The following is a 20,337-nucleotide window of genomic DNA, read 5'->3' as shown; positions in this document are numbered from 1 at the left end:
GCGGGCGGCGCAGGACCGGTCTTTGTGGAAAACCTTGGGGGAGGCCTTTGTCCAGCAGTGGACGTCTTTCGGCTAAAACGGACGAACGGGAATATTTCCATACAAGATACACCCGCAGAAATCTCGTGACTTTATGTCAAAGTCTATGTCTCCTTTTATGTAAACATTACTATTTACAGACAAGTGTAAATACATATTATGTGCATCCTGACATTATGACCCGGATTAGTAGATTTAACTGTAGTTTAATGTCGTCATCAGACTACAATTTTGTAGCAAAATCGCCCCTATCGCACCGACTTATGATGTTTAGCTGAACGTGCTGTTGTTTTATCAATGACATCGATTTGTTGATATCCGTGTAGACAGAATACTACAGACTGTTTACGTACTAACTTTGCACCCAGACACATGTTACTGTCCTAGTAATTGGTTAATTACTTAAGTTAGTTATCGCAAATCAATAGGGAATCTAACATGCGTATTGAGTATCGACACAAAAATGTTTAAAATGTATTAACTTTCTCGAAATAATACCTAATATGTGTTATTTGGGAATATGTTTTTAATTGATTGTAATTTTAGCCCATTTAAATAATTTATACTTTTTATCTAAAGTCAAACGGTTATCTGGAACCTAACATTAGTTACCAGTAATTATCAGTGTTTAAGTTAAAAGCTTAATGCTCCCACAATAATCAACTTGCCTAATTAAAAAATGCCCTCTCATTTGTGAATTAAAGACAATAAAAGTCAGTCGCTTCTTATACAAAATTTATTAGGTACTTGTATACCAAAATACCATGGAAATAATACATAAAATGCCTATGAAATGGAGCGTTGTCGATTTTCGTTGTTCATTTTTATGAGTATTTACAAAAAATATCAACTACATCTAGATATTTACATAATTATACAAGTTTACACACAAGAGTCAACTCTTTGGCATGTCATTGCAGTGTGTAAAATGTTATAATCGAAGTACATAATGTTAAAAAATAACAAAATTAATACCTATTGCCGACATGAACTTTTAAAAGTATATTCAGGCTTGCAATAATAAGTAAGTGCTCTTGATTTTCCAAAATACCTTGCAATTTTGTATCAGAACTTGCTTAGAAAGTATGTCAAAATGACGTATGATATAAGGGGATTGGAAAATCGTCCCATAATTGAACACGTAACATGTCATGGTTTGGTTATAATTATATCTAATAAGAGTATTATTTAATTGCTATAATGAGTATTATTTAACCAGCACTTGTTTACTAGTATAGATGTTCCGTTTCCAATAACATTTACAGTCGGGAATACCACCATAGCGTTCGCTAAAGTTGTAACTCCATGGGAAAACTTCCAGGATTTTTTTTCCCGAAACGGTACACCTTAGTATATGAGTATGAACATCAGTCAGATTTGAAAATAATTACATTCAATGCTTAAACACAATTAATTATGTAATAGTCCCGAGCTTAATGTTATATTTACAGAATTAAACCTATCAAATAATTTCATGATAATTAAATAAGTACTTTGTATGGAATACTCATTCGCCAACACTACTTGTAAAAAACATCCATACGATTTTTCCTATAATAATATTTAAGCTAGTACCTCCACTAAAAATAATATAGCCTTAAATTGGAATGAAAAGTTCATTTCGTTGTTTGTTTCAATATACACAATCAATATGAACACATTTGTAAAGTTTATGAAGTCCTGAAACTGCAGGATATATTTACAAAACATGACACTCGAGCGAGTGTTTCAGTGTTCTTCTACTAATAGGGACTATAAAAGTTGATACAGTAGTAAAAGTATAAAAGTTGATAAATTCGGACACACTATTTAGACTCGGGAAAGCCGTTTAAGGTCATAGCACACTTACCAACCCGGAAAGGGAGCAACATTTCGCCGCGAGGCGAGGCGTTTACGTTACGGTGCGGATAAGTGTGCACTGCAGTACGGAGTTTCATACAGAGAATACTAACCACTGCACCTCGAGTTGATACGGTTCCTATCCTTTTCCGGGCTGATAAGTGTGCTTCATCCTTTAGCCTCCCCTTTTTTATTTAGGGGAACGAAGGTGGTTTCATAACTCTTCAACGCCACAGAACAGACTACTTTAGACATGTCATACGATAGCTAACGTCGTGGTTGTGTTGTGAGGGTCGTCTCTGGACAGGTGGTGGAGATCCTGGTGGATGCCAGCCTCCTTCAGTATCCTCATCCTGGGTCCCAGTGGCACCCCAAGAGCGCGGAGTTTGTCTTCGCCGACGTAAGGGAGCTCTGCCGCTCCAACTTTTTCTTTTTCCAATAAAGCCGCGTATTTCTGTAAAAGTAAGGGTTTTATTGAACGAAACATGTCAAAAGAAAATAGAAAAAGTTAGAGAATGTCTCTCTTTTGAGGTAAAAATGTAGATAAAACAACTAGGAACTGTACAAAGTCTTAGCAGAGTACTTATTATTATTCTGTGGTCTTACAGACAGCGTATGTAGTCTCATCATAGTCATCATTTCAGCCACAGGACGTCCATTGCCGAACATAGGTCTCCCGCAATGATTTATAGAAGGATCAGTTGATAGTGGCCTACATCCAGACCAGAGACTTCTTGCAACCTTTATTTTATACACAACGAGGAAGCTCTTGGCCTGCATCCTATTTGACGGAAAGTGCTGATCAGGCCGAACGTGGAAGCAAGCTTCACTTGGAATCCTAAACTATAGTGTATTATGAATGTTGCTATCTATTTCCTTAATAAATAAATAAATAAATAGAAGCACTTCTAATTGTCGGAAAACAAGAATGCTGTTAACAATATTGTAATGGCGACGGACCTAGGTAGACTTGCTTACCTCATATCCGAGCTTCTTGAGGAACAGCCTCATGAGCGGCGGCTCGTCTCCGAAGAACTTGGTGAGCCGCTTTACGCGGTCGGGGTTGCTGAACGAAAACGGGTCTGAGTGCCGCTGGTGACCCGAGCGGATGTACTGCTGGGACCTGAAACGGACATTGGGTCTTTAATTTTTAGTTGTCGCAGGTAGAAGGACAATCTAAGTGAAACACGATTAACTATGTTATCAGGAAAGTTTGGCTAGTAAGTGCGGATTGGGTTGGGAATTATTCATTTAACCCTTACTTTGTGGAAATATAATATGATGGTTATAATGGCCCCTGGGGCTCTGACTCATGCATGAGTAGCTTCGCGTTTATTGACGTCCACTTCGTCATGTCGAGGTTATGAGTGTGCACTTACCATCAGACTGGTGCCGCGGTGAAACGATTTTCTACTAATCTTTCGGACGATTAAAACGTGAATCACTTGCATATGTGACTGAAATGATAATAACAGAGCTGCTGCTGCCACATCTACGTGAAGTGCTATTGCTTGATATATTTCTCCTGCTTCGTAGAATCATCTTCTGATTAAGCTGTAATAGCTCTAGTGCGCACTGCTTCCACTGGCCTATAAGTGTGCCGCAATAACTCCTGCTAGTAGAGAAACTTTCTACTAGACCTTTTGAAGTAGTATTGAAGTAAGACTCACTTGTACATGTGGCGCAGCGCCAGCAGCTCGGCGCGCACGGCGTCCACCTCCTGCATGACGAGGTGGTGCGTGCGCATCTCGCTGGACAGGTGCGCCACCGAGCGCGCCAGCGTCACCACGTGCGCCTGCAGCCGCTGCGAGCGCTTGTTGTGACTCACTTGTACATGTGGCGCAGCGCCAGCAGCTCGGCGCGCACGGCGTCCACCTCCTGCATGACGAGGTGGTGCGTGCGCATCTCGCTGGACAGGTGCGCCACCGAGCGCGCCAGCGTCACCACGTGCGACTCCAGCCGCTGGAAGCGCTTGTTTATTCCCTGGAAGAAAGCGTTAATAATATTAGAATAGGTTCGAAAGTATAGTCTGGTCTGTGAGCACGTAGAATTTTGTCCAATGACCCCAGCTACCCATCCTTATCGCTCGCGCGTAATTGTGTTGCTGTCGCGCTCGCACACTCACTTCGGGCGCCCGTCGCACAATATAATTACGCGCGAGCGATAAGGATGGGTAGCTTGGGGTCATTGGACAAAATTCTACGTGCTCACGGACCAGACTTTAATCAAATCTCTCATTCCCACTAACTTCAACTCATTATATTGTATAGTCAGGATCTACTACAAGCATAGTACAGGTTGACAAGATATAGATAGATAGTAAATGGTTAATAGTACGGAGTTTGTTGATGATCAAATTAAGATTGTCAGAGGAATGAAAGTGAGTTTGGGAGAAAGGGAGCTAAGGTTTTCAACTGCTGCATTCTATAGAATAGTACAGTGGCAGTTACAGTTATGTGCATACCTTCAGATCATGTTTCTTCCTGTGGTCATTGGAGCTTCGCCTCTTCTCTCTCACTGGTCTACTGCTGACTGAGCTGGACGGTAACGATGACATGCTTCCGTATCGACGTTTGGACGATAGCCTGTAAAAAGTACATAATTTATTTTAACATGTTAACTAACTATACTCTCGCACTAAGCGTTTCGATGACTCTTTTATAATGCGAACAGCTAGGGACTGGAAACTATAATCCGGGCCTTTTCAAGGCGAGAGTGAATAGGCACTTACAGGGCAGATATAGACTGCATCCCACTTAACATCAGGTGCGATTGTGGTCAAATACCTGCCTTGTTATGCATAAAAAAAACTAGTCACAGATCTGGTATTTTATTAGATGCTTTACTATGATTTGGTGTGATAATTTACTATACTTGGTTCAAATCTAAACCTTTGTTCTTCTTTGTTCGTATCTTCTTCAATCAGTCTCAAAAGCCATTATTACATTGGACGCTACCGTATATTATAGCCTTGGAAGACTTCTTACCTGGATTCCCAAGTAGGATGCTTAGCCAAACTAGCCGGCTTCCTCACTCCCAACAGCTGCAGGACCTCAGCATACATGTTCTCTAATCCTCTGAGCTGACGGCGAATGGCCCTCGCGTCTCCCGTGGAAGCGTCACTGTCTGTCCTCCCATCCAGGAGAGAGGAGAGGTCCAGGCTGCGGGTGGTGGTTGACGTCATGTCGGTGGTGTCTAGCCCGAAAACTGGAAAGAGAAAATGTTTATTCATTCATTTATTCGTTGAAACCAATAGTCGTTCACTGCTGGACAATCCTTGGAGAGGCTCTAAGGATTTCTACAATAACCGGTCCTGTGCTAGCCACATCTAGGTTCTTCCCGAGACCTTCACCAGATCATCGGTCTACCGAAATTGTATTAAACATCGAGTGATGCTATAATATCGAATACCGACAGTGTTGTGCGTCGAGAACTTTAAGTGCGTAGTTGATTGGTGCCTGAATTTGTGACACTCATTGTTCTTATTATTTAAAAAAAACTATTTAACTACAGTACCTACTATTTATTCATCAATGCTAAATTGATCAGACGTCTATTACTTAAGTAGGTATGTTTGTTTATACTCACGGTGTTTCTTATAATGGTGATCTCTTTTGGACGAATGTTTCTTGTGGCCGTGCCAGCGCGGGGACTCTCTGCCTCGTCTTCTGTCCTCAGGGTACTCCGACGACCGACCTGGAAGGCTGCATAAAACATTTTTTAAAATTAATTTATTCATTATTTCGGAATAAGAGGCTTCTAAAAACATACTTAAACTTCTAAATCCAACTAAATCCTACTAATATTATAAATGCGAAAGTTTGAATGTTTGTGACTCTCTCACGAAAAAACTGCTGAACGAATTTTGATGAAACTTTACAGTATTATTGTTTATAACCCAGAATAACATATATGCTACGATCTGTGATTTGTGACAAACTAAATTTTACGCGGGTGAAGCTGCGGGCAAAAGCTAGTAACTTAATAAAATAAAGAATACTTTTCTACAATAATATGAAATAAATAAAATAATATCTACAAGCAAACTCGCGCGACACAAGTATCGCAAATCTTTTTTTCGCTGCCTGAGCGGGTGGACCGTTATTTTGTGTGCGCAAGCGCCGCAACAGTTAGTTAGGTGCGGGTAGATTTGAAATAATCAACCTCAAATAGGTACGGAACGTTAAATATATTTATTCTCGTTGTTCCAGTCAGCGTTTGATCACGTTCGCCGCTGGTCGAAATGTCACCGTGTCGGACGAATAAAGGTAACTAAATTAATATATTTGTTCATTATACGTAGCAATTACACGTAGTAGGTACAAAAAATTAGGATCTAGGTACGTTTACTTTTTGTTTAAGAATTTGATTCCATCTTTGAGAAATTAAAAGATATTTACGATATTGGTGACTGCTTTTAACCCTCGACGCAAAAAGGAGTATAATATTTAAAGTTTGACGTGTCTGTGTGTCATCATATTATTATCTCTGAACGAATAAACCAATTGTGATGCGTTTTTTTTCGAACCTGACGTGATAATTTTTTTTTCATTGCGAACTTAGTGCCTATTGTGATGGTATTGTGATCAAGATGGTTCTCATTACCTATTTCTCTTGTGCATGTCAGACGACGGCGACAACGGCGGTAGCGGCGGCGTGACAGAACTGTCGGAGCTGGCCGAAGAGTCCAGCCTCATGCCGGCTAGCTTCGGCTCCAGGATCTGACGCAGTTCGCATTCTACTAAGTCTGCCCATTCGTTCTCGCCGCCTGGAAGAAGGAGAGCACGGGTGAGTACTAGTAACCTAGTTTTATTATTTAAAATGTATCACGGTTTTAGCTTACTGTTTATGAAACAAGACAATTCAGCTTTTTTTGTTGATTATAACGATTTATTTTAGAATAAGGGGTAAATAGTATGTGAGTGAATAATGTGCGTAGGTAGGTACCTAAATAAAGTGCTTGTATAGTGGCGTGAATCGTTAGCAATTTTGATAAATTGCTCAATAGTATGGCAATCGCTTAATACGTTTGTACTTTGTACGTAAATTTGTGCAATTTATACCTCAAAATGAACGGCCCTACCTGCTGGAACGTGAAAAGTGAAGAAAACAAAAACGAGATTACACCCGGTTAAATTATGCTAAAACATCAGCAAGTCTAACGTACTCTGGCCCGCCGCTTGCTGGCTGGTCCCCGGTTGAGGCTGGGACCTCGAAGGCCCCACAGCATCAGAGTCGGCCGACGTGTCGTGCAGACTGGCCTCCGGTCTCCGCCCGCTGGAGTAGGCCACGCTGCCTCGCCCGGAGTCCACGTTCGATGACTGTCCACCGTTTTTGTCGTAATCTGCAATGTTTATAAAGCTTCTTGAAGACGGCACGATGACCTGACTGATGGGCGGAGAACTATTGTGAAAGATGCTGCTTAAATCATCTTTCTATATCGAGACATTGGGCTATAGGCTAGAGAAAGTTCTACATGAAGTACAACTTTGTGTGTGTATATTTTTTATGTGTAAAGTGTAATGATTAATAAATCTAAATTATCCTAGTCAAAAATCTAACTAACTATTACATTACGTTAAAAGAATATAGCTTAAAATTAAATTGATAAGTTCTCAAACAGCGTTGCCAATATATCCACATTTTAATTAGTGAACAGACAAATTAGTGATAATTATTTAGCTATTAATTAAGCATCGCACATAAAATAGACTTGTTCGGTAGATTTATGCTAATTCATTGAAATTTTATCTCGCCTGAGGAAGAAATTAACATACAGATTGCTTTCAACCGGAATAATGTTATTCTAATTCGATACAAATCCAATTTTTCAATTGAGTGACAGTGAATGTGAAAGTATAATGTAATACTAGTACTTAAATCACAATCTAGTGTTCTCTAACATTTTCGTTTGTATGTTTTTTGTTATTGTCTCTAGTCTTAAGCCTCGTTTAAATATTATTTGGCTATGTATTATAATTTCTGATCATCTTTCAACGAATGATGAGTGAAACTAACTACTCGCATTACTTGAATCTATGTATTAGTAAATTAGGAAATACCCGAACTAGCACCAGATCCAGCTCCCTTCTTCCCGTGGGCCTTCAAATCTTCTATCCTGTTCGGCGTATGCCTTGAAGACGACGGCTGCGGATGGTTCGCCTCTGCTTTACTGTTCGAATTATACACGCTGTCCACCGACTTCTGACTTGCACTCTCGTCATTCCTTTCCGCATGACCTGATGCTTCTTCTTTAATCTTCTGCCCTATCGAATCAGGCGTTCTACGTTCTTTATGAATATCTGGGGTTCTCCTAGATTCCCTATGCATGTCAGGTGTCCGTCTTGATTCCCTATGGATTTCAGGAGTGCGTCTTGATTCTCTATGTATTTCAGGCGTCCTTCTAGATTCTTTGTGAATTTCCGGCGTTCTTCTGTACACGTTCTCCTGCATTCTATGAGACTCTATTGAACGCCCACTGGTTCTGATTCGCTCTTCAAAGCTAGATCTGCCCTGAGCTGCTAGCCTGGCTCTGAAACCTCCATCATCTGACTCCCTCTCATCACAAGTCCTCTGAGGTTCATTTTCGTGCACTTCTAAAAGATTCCCATGAGAGTTTCTTCTTGATCTATCATGAATCTGCGGTGTGGTGACTTCAAGTCTTGGTTGTGGTTCATCTAGAAGATGAGGGTGTGATGTGGCCCGTCTGCCTTCTACTAATCCTCTTTGCCTTATGATCTCTCTTTCCAATTGTTGAGGACTTCTGAGGTCTGGTCTTGAGTGTGAGTTTTCAAACTGGAAAAAAGATAAGATACAACTATCAAAATGATTTAGGAAATACATAGATGAAAATACATTAAGTAATTTAGCTGAATGGTAAACGTATGAATTGCGATAGTAATTGAAGTGTTGATCATGGAAAAGGAAGTAATAAAACCGAGTTAATATAGTTGTAAATTGTGAAGAGACTATTATTGGTTATGCGCAGTCAATTAGCAACTAAAAGGTAACCGTAAAGTCATAATACAGTTGAAAAGCATTAAGCTGCTTCCTTTGCTTTGGTTATCTCGTTCTCAGATAAACTGGTTATGTTGTGATTCTTTTCGTACATAATTTTAATCTCGAAGCAATCAAAATATTAAAATAAAACGGCACATTGTTGTCTAACAAACAAAAGGAGTGGATGATTAAATGATGCAGGTGAAAGTAATTACACGGATTAAATAATAATTGAACCAAAACATGGCCGAGGAAGTCTGTATAGAAATTCGAGTTGACTGACGCGATTGACTTATTTATGGAAAAGAAAACAATGATTCAATAAAGTTTCTTGCGGCGAGCGTACAACGGCACGATCTCTCGTCGGCATCAAAGTCGGTACATGTTATTGTAATTGCGGCGTACGTGGGAAAACCTCTTAATTGTTGGGAATCATTGTTCTTTGTGAGGCTGCCAGTGAGAACGGAACGGTGGCCCCAAGAAAAGTGTTGCAAGACTATTGCAGAGTTTTTCAAGATAATTCTTAAGTTTTTGGTGAATGAATATTACGAATACGGTAATTAATTTGGAACATTGGTTAATGCGCGGCATTTTGACTCGTTACCTCAACTTTCCCATGAAAGAGCTATTCAGAGCTTCATTATAAAAGTTACTTTATTTGGAAAGAGCAGTTTCGGACTTTAATAATCGCTGATGTTTTATTTTAATGAAGATTAATGGACTATTGCAGAATGATTTCAAATGCACAAGAGAGTACAATAACTCAAGACTTTTGAAAGTCTCCCGAAAACTTATTTAACTTTTAAAATTAATCTTACCGACGTTTGGGGTCCCGTTTTCAGAGAAGTGAAGTTGGCCATCGATCGAACGTCAACGTCTCTCTGATAGAGGGCACTTCTTCTGCCGGGTGGTCCGTACTGTTGATACAGGGCGTCTGCCCCTAACGCCTGGGGTTGTTGTTGCCGGGAGTGGGGTGTTGACGCCAGCATCTCTTGTGACCTGGCCTGGTGGTTCAGCATCATCTGTTGCTGAACTATCTGCTGCTGCATCATTTGTCTGAGGAATCACAAAATAAATATTCACTTTAAATTCAGACACTAAAGCCAAATAAGTAAAGGATCAGCAAAACCAACGCGATCACACGCGATCAGCCGGCGTGCAGCGATGGCAATCAATGCACTTAAGTCTGATCGCCATCGCTGCACGCCGGCTGATCGCGTGTGATTGCGTTGGTTTGGCTGAACCTTTAAACATTTGAATTTAAGTATTGTCTTTACCTGTGTGGAGATGGACTGGGATATGCCATATTATTTGCCATGCTGTGTCCATACTGCATATCAGGTCTGTTCTGCGGCATTGGTCTTCCATAAATTCCCTGCTCCATCTTCCTCGTGCCCGTCTCTCTTGGCGTCGCCTGCTCAGGCTCCGGCCTTTTCCTCTCCTCGCTATTATTCAAACTAGGTTCAGGTTCGTTGTTCCTCTCAGCCTCATTGGTGTCTTTACTTTTAAATCTACTTGAGATCATGTCTTTGAGTGTATGATATGTCTTACTGACTGATTTATTGCTTTTAGGAGCGTCTCTCGTGCTATCTTTGCCTGTTTCTACGGTTACTGTGATCATTTGCGAGTTGTTCGGTGTCTCAGGTTTTGTGCCATACATATTTTTGGCTGGGATAGGTGGTTTAGGAGAGTCATAGCCTTGGATGTTTCTAGAAACTGCTCCTTGGTTCTGATTCTGGTGCATAGCGTAACTGTAGTTTTCATGGAACTGTCTGAAGTTGTCGCCTGAGGTGCCAGCCTGCTGGTTCTGTGGAAGACATAGTTTTCTGTCATATTACAGTTGCATTGTGCGATGGGAAACGTTGAAACAATGGTCTATTGGTTGGTGGAATTTAAATTGCCCTCAGTTTGATACCTAGCTGTATCTGTTAAGTATAAATCACGCTTGTGAAAGCCTCGATTGTCAGTGGAAAAAATAATGAAAGCCATTTAACTGGAATGCGATTTGCATATACTGTGTTTATCTATGTTTTGCGGAACGGTACATGTTTTCTTAGCTTATGTAAGTATCTGAAAGTTTACAGAACAATGGGCTTCTTCCGATAAGCTTACTTGTTAACGTGTTTTTCTATTACAACGCTGTTGATTTATGAATAGGGTACTTTCTTCTCTTTATGTCCAATTTCTTATATCGATTATAAGATAAGATAAGAATACTTTATGGGACACGAATTATTAATCGTAATTCAATAAATGGGGGTATTAACTAACACAGGTAATCAATCTTAAATGCTACTTATTTAATGATGTTTTTAATTTTATTTTATTAGAAGCAATGAAAACTTGCACAATAAGGATTATGGTTTACTGGTATTATTACTAGTATTATAAACTTCATTGAATAATAATTATGCAAACAATAACATTGTTCGCAAAGTAATTGTTTAGGTTAACAAACTATAACAAACTAATAGAAGTTTACGATACTCAACACAAACAGGACACAGACACGATCAACTAAAACGGTTTACTTCCTTGCCTCCAATCAGTGGTTACTGCCTGAGCCACACAACACAACGCACGTTAATTGTCTATAAGTATGTTTGTTTACAGTTAGGTAAAACCGATTATGGTTGAAGTAGCTACTAAAAGACATAAATCAAGTAAAGCGTAACATTATTACATACTTCATACCATACTTTACAGACTTGATTAAGATTTCAATAAATATTTACTGATGAAGTTAGTCTTGTCGAAAGTTTTTTAAGACAATTTTTTTTTGCTTTCAATTCAATAAATTGACGTATATTGGTGCTCTGAAAAGGACCTATAAACTAATAAAGACTTGGAATAAGAATATTTTATATTGAAAGAAAAGCTTTCTAAATAACCTAGTGCCAAATAAAAAAAAGTATATTCAATCCGTAGCTTCACACAAAGCATCGTAAATTCTATGACACTGGTTTCACCAAAACTTTCTGTCACTTTTTAAAGAAAACTTCAAAAACACCAACATTTTCCAAAGCGAACTCGACCATGGTCGCTGGGTGCGCGCGCGCATGTCATGGCTCCGTCAGAACTGAGCGCGCGCGATGCGATGCGCAGGGAAGGTGCAGCTATGACGAACGTGCGACACCAATCGAGTTGGGAAATATTTTTGATGTTAACGTGAAAAGAAGAACGGTCATCTGTGACCCAGGCCCGACAGAAACGAGACATACCTCATTTTTTTTGTCATGTCTTAATTAGTTAAATTATATATTTTTTATATTCGAAATCTATGTATAACACCAAAATATTACCCTTTGTTTTTGTTCAGGTGTTATACAAAAACTAATACAAAATGCCTTTTTATCACCAAAATTGGTAAATGTATGTACCTAAATGTCTATTACAGCTGCTATGGAATGTATCTAGGTGACCTGGAGATAGGTACAGCCGGATTATACAGGGTGGAAATGAGAAGTTACAAAATCCAAAAATTCAATGCTTCCATAATCTGTAACCTATTATTGGTACCATTTGAAAGAGCTCGTGAAACACTTTCAGAATCAGTAACTAGTTTTTCGATATCTTGTATAGTTTAGAAATAATCGAGTGAGATCACTTATCGTTCCATATGTATAACCACCCTGTATATTCCGGCTGTATCTCCAGGTCACCTAGATACATTCCATAGCAGCTGTAATAGACATTAGGTACATACATTTACCAATTTTGGTGATAAATACGCAATTTGTATTAGTTTTTGTATAACGCCTGAACAAAAACAAAGGGTAATATTTTGGTGTTATACATAGATTTCGAATATAAAAAATATATAATTTAACTAATTAAGACATGACAAAAAAATTGAGGTATGTCTCGTTTCTGTCGGGTCTGGGTTTTTTTTGTATGGGGCGTGACCGTTCTTCTTTCTCACGGAAAAGTCACTGACATGTTTATTTTGATTTTGATGGTAACTATTGTACTCGTAGATTATGCATAATAGGCTTAGGGTTTGTCCGTGATTACCACAATTATGAAATAACACTTTATAAAGATCAGAATAATCTGTCCCCCGAATGAAGAAGAAAAATGGATCTGTCTATGTAGCATAACAGAAATTTTTGATGAAAATCTGCTGTATTGATTGCAATAAGTGCTATATTCCAGATTAACGTGATTTGTCATAGCCACTTTACCTATAAGTGCTGCAAAAACACTGACAACACATCACATTAACGATGAAGATATTATTATAATTTGATACAAGTAATAAAGTTAACTTTCTCTGAAGTAACAGCAAGTAATGGCACTCGCGCGCATGCCACGTGATCTTCCAATCCAATGCTCTGGAATCACCGTGAAATTACTGTAAGGGCAATAACGTAGACGTTAACTATTAGTGGATCGGTTAGAATAGAAAGTCGTTTGGTGTGACGGTTAAGATTTAACGGTTGTAAAACGTTTTTCCTTAAAGTTGTTATGAATTCGCAGACTCGATTAGAGATTCAATTTGAACAATATTGTTCTTAACGATTTAAATCAGTCTCAGTAGTTTTTGAAAACACCTTCAATAGTTACGGCACTATATCACTCGTTAGTGTTCAAACTAAAGGCACGACAAAAAAATGGCGTTACCAGTTAGGTATTCAATGTGATAAGTCTTTAGTTTGTGATGTTCTATCAGATTTTTTTTCTATCCAAACCACTATCAACAATCACAAAATAAAAAAAGAACAGCAATTATTCTAAGTCGCCCGAAACTAGTGACTAGCTTCCTAACCTTTCTTCTTTGACTTTTCATATTCGTCGTAGCAAGACGGCACGCCGCGGCCCGTTGCGTTCGCCGTAACGAGCGACAAGGCGCCGCGTGAATTTTTATGGGCTCCTATCGTCCCTTTGTTCGGCGCGAGGAAGTCACGATATTTTATAATAGTTGTAATTATTATAGATGTTTATGTCATACGGCTAGTCTAGATTTTATTACAGTATCAAAGCTTTATCTATTAAAAGGCGATAATTCTTAGTTTTAGCTGTTGTCATGCAAACGATTATGATATTACTGTAGGTTTTAGTATCTGACGTCTTATAATACGAAGGGGTTACAGATCAAAAAACTAAAATATGGAGCATCATCATCATTTCAGCTATAGGACGTCCACTACTGAACATAGGCCTCCCCAATGATGATGAAACATGGATAACACAATAATGTTTTTAACTTTACAACAAGAACGAAACCATTTGGTTTTTGATCCGCCACTGGAAGATGCATCACGAAAGTTGTTTCCGGAAAATCTCGCTAGGTGGCGCTGGTTTGGGGTTGCACATGAAAAGTGCAGATTGCATCTTCTCTAAATATGTATAGGCACACAATTAGAATGGCACATTTCAAGTTTTTAATTTGTGATTAAATAGAGCGCGTGATATATTATTCCTAATTAAACCAAAAAGTGAAAACTGACTCGTGAAGGATTTGAACCTCCGCCCTCCGATAGCCGGATTCTGAAATATATCGGTGCTCTAACCCACTGAGCTAACGAGTCTTGTTGGGGGTGGGCGAAACTAGGGTGCTGGTGGCGCTTGTAGCCACCCTCGTATCTATAGAAGATACGCATATAGGCGTATGATAGCTTAATAAATTGCTTTGTATCGTGTTTGGATGTAATATTTGAAATGCAGAATCATCTGACTCGTAACAACAAATTGAAAGTAACATAGTATTGTGAAGCATTATGAATGATACAATCAACTCTATGTTAAGTATGTGTTATATTTTACTGATGATTGCTGTTGTCTTGTGAGTTGTGATTAAGAATTGCCGTGTTCGCGACTTCTGTGAAGAACGTTTTGATAGGGTCAGTTTCGGATATGTCCCCTAACTTCTAACCATTTAATAGCAGTGTACATCCATCAGATAAATATTTCAGTATTAAAATGTATAAATTCACAGCGTACGATTCCGTATTTTAAGGGGCACGAAAAAACGCAATCAATAGCTATTTATGAAGTCTGCCATCAGGCCCATAACCATTACTGACCGCCCGATAACAAGTGCTTTAAGTGACCATCCACCTGTTCTGTCCAACGCAAGAAAGCGTGCACATGCTCATACAAATGCGCCATAACCGGCGACGTGTGACGGTTCCTTGGTAGGTGCCTGTGGTCCGTGGCCATGACGGGTTCCTTGCCCCGTGGGCACCGTGCTCTTCGACCATGAAGTTGTAGGGTCCGAAGCGATTTCGAGTCTTTAGCGGAGGAGAAACGGAATGGAAATCTATTGTTTGGGGTCAGTGTAAGTGTTTGGGGTAAGTGGGGCCATGGCATGCAATATGTTAAGAGACTATTATGATTAAACATTTTTGAAGTACTTACTCGTATTTGGAGAAAGAAATAATCACTGAAACTATTAAACTAACATGACATCAGAATAACAGTGAATATTTAGTATAGAGGTAACTTTTTAAAAATCGGACACGAGATAGGCTATGCCCCTGACTGAGCAAAAGTTTAAAGAAAAACGCAATAATACCATTATTTTTCAGTAGCTTTTTATTTGGAGCACACATTGTTTTTGGTTTCGTGCTCCAAGTGCGTGTGACATACATTATTACAAAAGTTTACTGTAGATCCTCATCTTTCAGTGTATTTTTAATTGGACCAGAGATTACCCCTTACATACAAACAATCATCATTTTTTCTTAGCTTAGGTAGCGCAGAAAATAATCAGCTTGTTATAACAAAATGGAAGACTACATACGCGTTGAGTAATGTTGACATGACAACGCTTAACGAGCTGTTAACTTGCTGCCGTCCTCAGCACCGAAGCAAATTGTTTAACACGTTGAATTAATTAATACAGGGTATGTAAAGGTCATGTGAAACCCTTGTGAACTATGAGGACATGTATTGACCATTTGAGATTTGACCGTATTCACTAGGGAAACAACTGCACCGCGCAAAACGTACCGACAGATTGTTCGATGTATTTAATCGTTATTATTATTTTTATTATGTAATTGAAAATATCTTATGTATTATCGTAATCGTAATCTAAGTGTTGGTTATCAATAAATATCTCTAAAGTAGTAGAAATGTAATTCATTTGTAGAGCGCGAGCTTTATATCATTTTACTTTGTGGAATTGAACTTTTTATCTAACAGTTTAGTGGTCAATTATTCTATTGTGTAAAAAACCAACAATTCACTTTCACGCACGTAAATTACATGTTACGATATAATAATTTTGTTGAAAGTCCTATGATTATGTTCCATATCGGTAAACGCTTTATTTACAACACAACAACATTATGTTGTTCAAATTGCGACTGACAGTTCATAATAAATATTTAATGAATTAATTATATTTGGTGAAGTTTATTGCGAATGTGGTCATCTAACTCAGTCAGTCAATTAAATGAGATGCAGTTCGTTAGTTGGCTATCTTTGACGTCATAGGTACGATAATTTGTGTTTCACTAACCATAATCTAATAAGTTGCATGAAGGACTTACGGAACATTCTCATAGTAAAATAGCATTAAAATTATCCCATATGGTTTCGTGATTTTTTTTGAGCTTCTTTATCATCGCGATTTTTTTGCTACGATTTTTACCCTGAAAATCAAACTTCGTCAAGAAGGTTCTCCCAAATTAATCAGATAAAGGAAGGTTTAGCTTACCTCGGCATGCGTCCATGCGGCCAGGGCTTTAGGCGGGGTGTCTGGTGCGACTGCACCGAGCCTGCCTCTCTTCCTGGCCTCCTGCAGGATCGGCACCTTGGAGTTCTTGTCGCCGGATGACAGGATCACTTCGCGTTCTATCTGTGGGAAAAGGGAGATTGTTGAGAACTCTACAACTTTATTTTGGCTCTTAAGGAAGCATGAACGACGGTAGAAAAGGAGGGAGGTGCTTGACAGTCAGAAACCATAATAAAGATGGTAAATTACAATACAGACCACATTAGCACACACTGATAACGGTTGAAAAGGAATAATGATGATGATCCATTTGACTGACTTCGGCCATGGCGACCACTCTGACTCGTAGCTGTCTTGGCGGTGCTGGTGTGCCCGAAGATGGCTTACGTAGCCGATCTTCGGAAATAAAGGAAGAATAAAGCGCTCTTGATGGCAGATTGTGCATGGGATAAGCGCTGTATGAGGAGCTGACTGATGGATGACTTCTTAAGGAATAGCTATGTGATGCAGTGTACTTTGACCCTTTGTTTACAGTCAGTCAAAGTCAAAGTCAAAGTCAAAATTTCTTTATTTGTTTAGACTAATAAATAGTTCTTACAAATCGTCATATGCTCTTAAGGAACCTCTACATGTCTCATAATCTTTTTACCCTACCAGCGCTTCGAGACCAACATTTGGCAAGTGCTGAGAAGAAGCGCCGCAACAAACTCAGTCACCACTGTCTGCCGGTTAATATAAATAAATAGAAATAGTAGTAGTAGGTACATTCGATTCAGGAGCAGTTCACTGAATTCAGTAGGGGGATTATCATCAGGAGTATCTAAACATATTTTATCTATGATACTATCCAAATGTAATACAGCCATCATACAGGGGCGTGCAGAACTAAATGAGAAAATGGTTGAACAAGGTCCAAAGTCCGTAACATCGACGAAGAATCAAGTAAATCTAAAGTTTTATCGTGGCTTCAAACAGAGCTGACACGAGACATCCATAATGTAGTTATTTGTATGCACCGTCACACAATATTACGTATCTTTTGAGTAAGTTGCGCTTACTTGACGTTTCGTTGAAAGCTTTTGTCTCTTGCACTAAGCTCGGGCTAGGTAGACTGCTTTGTGTCGAATACTGGATAAATTCGAGTATTACTTAATATTTAATAACATAATACAAAGCTACAGCTTTGAAACTCGAGCGAAGCGAAACTAACTTAAACCAACAGAAATCTGCGGGATATTTCAAAATTGTTTTCCTGGGATTGTAGAGAGTAATGATGTCTATTAATTATAACCTAAGTATAAAAACACTTCACATCATAATTATTAATTAAAACCAGTGTGAAAAAGAGTGTTCGCACTTTCACAAGCATGAATCATTTGGGCGCATCGTTGCATTTTGTTAAAGCACTACAAGTAACTTTGCTGAATTTTCTCGTGCACTTTTTTCCATTTAGTAGTTTCTAGTGTTTGACTGTTTATTATAAGGGACTGTTCATTATATCCAGACCTTTTATTATGAGGGACTGACAGAAGTAGTTTTATAAAAGATTTTAAGTTACACAATATAAAACAATTTGAATAATTAGTTGCTCCGTAATGTTTAAGTTCTATTAAAAACAAACAGCTCTAAATAAAACCCACACAGCTTTTCAAGTTACTGAAAAACTGCAGTTGAAATAGAGTAAAATAGAAAGATACTTCAATTTACAATTACTTCAACATAACGAATTCATATTTTGTTAATCAAAACAAAACATATAAAAAAGCTTAGGTAATCAACATAACGTACTCACAGTTCAATCTCAGTCCGTCGAACTAAAAGCTCGCACTTAACCTTTCATATTACATTTTCACCGCAACGTAAAAAATAATACCACAACAATTTAAATCAATTATTCTATGTACCTCTATTATGTAACTAGAAGTACTAACTCTAACCTGCGCGAGCGCAGACGTCACGTCAAACCGACCCGACACACAACAATGACTTCTTAACTTCTTATTACTTTCACTGCGGATGAGATGAGCCACGCAAAAAGTTCGCTTCATACGAGTATGTTATTAGTGATCGAAAGTTTATTACGCCATTACTTACGATTATTATTACTTATTAGTACTTAATTTACTCGTAGTCACGTGAGAGCTTGAACGTTGACTCTGACACATGAATTGAATGGTAATGAAATACATAATGGTGTAGATTTTCTTATAGATATTAAAATTGCTAAGCAATGGCTTATTCAGACTTATTTTATTAGTTAGAAGCCGTTTGATCTAACTCGTCATGAATACATTTCCTTATTTCAAGAGATTCGTTATTGCCCTGATTTAGATACTACTTAAGTAATTTAGGGGTCTCGTGAAGCGTTTTTGATTTCGAATTAATTTCTCATAAATCTGTCAAAGTAGAGTACTTTATAGTTCTAATTAAACAGTTTTTAGGAGACTCATAAAGTTTGACATTAGGCATCAAGATTACGCGGTAGGCCAAAGAAGATAGAGAACCTCCACACAAATACATAATAGCTTTCGGTATCTACTCCAATTAATATTTTACAATCACCGCTCTACATTTGGCTTTATTATTCATGAGTTAACACGTCCATTAATGTTTTCACCAACACATCTTAATTTTATGAGTAAATAAGTTTAAATATGTTAATTTCTTTATTAATTGGTGAAGCTGATTAGCATTGCAAATGGTATGACGTAAGATACGTGGGGCCAATCCACATACCTACATAACAATAATAATATGTTTGACAAAATTGGGATAATTTTATCTGTTAATTATATTATAAAAGCTTCTTTTGAAGCTGCCGAGTTGTAAGATTGCAGAGAAAAGATAAATCTAAGAAACATATTTTTATTATTATTATTGGTTTTGGGCCTTCATTTGCGCCAGCTCGACCAGGTTTGATCTATTGTGGCAGCCCTTGTCTTTAGAGTTCACTGCTTAGTCCCGTTGAGTCTATAAATTTCCAGAGTCTTTGGAGCGTTATACCTGCTATCTCATCCGGGTGCATGGTGTGTCGCCCGAGATGGATACTTCTTTTGCTCATAAGCGGGCCGCATGAGCAAAGAACATGCATGGCCGTTTCTTCTTCTGTATGGCAGAATCTGCACAGAGTTTCTTCGGTTATGTTCATGTTTGATTTGTGTTTGTTTAGTTTGAAGAAACATATAGGTACCTACTATTATAATAAATGATAATAACATAACCTAGCGTATTGGACGGTATAGTACTCTAGGCACAGAACTCGCGCCGGGCGGTGGTAAAATCTTCTAAAGCTTTAAAAGCTCTCATAAAGGTACATTTCAATATAAAATCGACGGAAAGTTTCGAAGCGGCAAATATGAAACTGTATAAATAAATGTGAAATTTATAATAAAACAAAAGCCACAGCTGCAGGGACGGTATTTCGCTAAGCAGCCAAGAAATTATAAACCTGACAGAATTTACAAGTATTTTCTTCGCTGTGAGCCAAGAACGCAAAGAAAAGTATCTTTCCCAAAATTATCACTAAAAATACGGTCAAACAGCATCATTGACTATCCAACTATTGTTTCCAAACTTCCCACCATTTGAAAACCAAAGCTAAGACCATCTTTGTTCCAGTCGGCAAGGCTGCGCGGGCGCATGAAATCGGAATTACAAGCCACTTAGCGCTCGTCCGTGCCCGGCGATTGAGAGTAACGTGCGTAGACAACCATAGACAATAGTTCCGAGATGGATCAGTGTTTCTATGAAATGAAAGAGATGGAGCCGATTTTCAA

The 20,337-nt window shown here is 38.5% G+C and overlaps 1 protein-coding gene across 1 annotated transcript in view; it reads right to left on the bottom strand.

Moving 5' to 3' along the window:
* Positions 1–1,816: 1,816 nt before the first annotated feature.
* LOC114353171 (uncharacterized) overlaps positions 1,817–20,337 on the bottom strand; it is a 39,820-nt gene continuing 21,299 nt past the window's right edge. Inside the window, exons 4-15 of the mRNA XM_028305032.1 lie at positions 16,544–16,684; positions 10,155–10,684; positions 9,696–9,933; positions 7,941–8,673; positions 7,046–7,222; positions 6,484–6,646; positions 5,467–5,582; positions 4,866–5,085; positions 4,343–4,463; positions 3,707–3,861; positions 2,857–3,001; positions 1,817–2,332 (exon numbers count right to left, since the gene is read on the bottom strand). Of these exons, the coding sequence (XP_028160833.1) occupies positions 2,135–2,332; positions 2,857–3,001; positions 3,707–3,861; positions 4,343–4,463; positions 4,866–5,085; positions 5,467–5,582; positions 6,484–6,646; positions 7,046–7,222; positions 7,941–8,673; positions 9,696–9,933; positions 10,155–10,684; positions 16,544–16,684 (2,937 nt within the window). The 3' untranslated portion in view covers positions 1,817–2,134. The remainder of the gene's footprint in view (positions 2,333–2,856; positions 3,002–3,706; positions 3,862–4,342; positions 4,464–4,865; positions 5,086–5,466; positions 5,583–6,483; positions 6,647–7,045; positions 7,223–7,940; positions 8,674–9,695; positions 9,934–10,154; positions 10,685–16,543; positions 16,685–20,337) is intronic.

This window comes from Ostrinia furnacalis, unplaced genomic scaffold, assembly GCF_004193835.3.
Source record: "Ostrinia furnacalis isolate ACB-3 unplaced genomic scaffold, ASM419383v2 OfSCF1632, whole genome shotgun sequence".
Lineage (NCBI taxonomy): Eukaryota > Metazoa > Arthropoda > Insecta > Lepidoptera > Crambidae > Ostrinia > Ostrinia furnacalis.
This window is presented reverse-complemented; position numbering and strand designations above follow the sequence as displayed.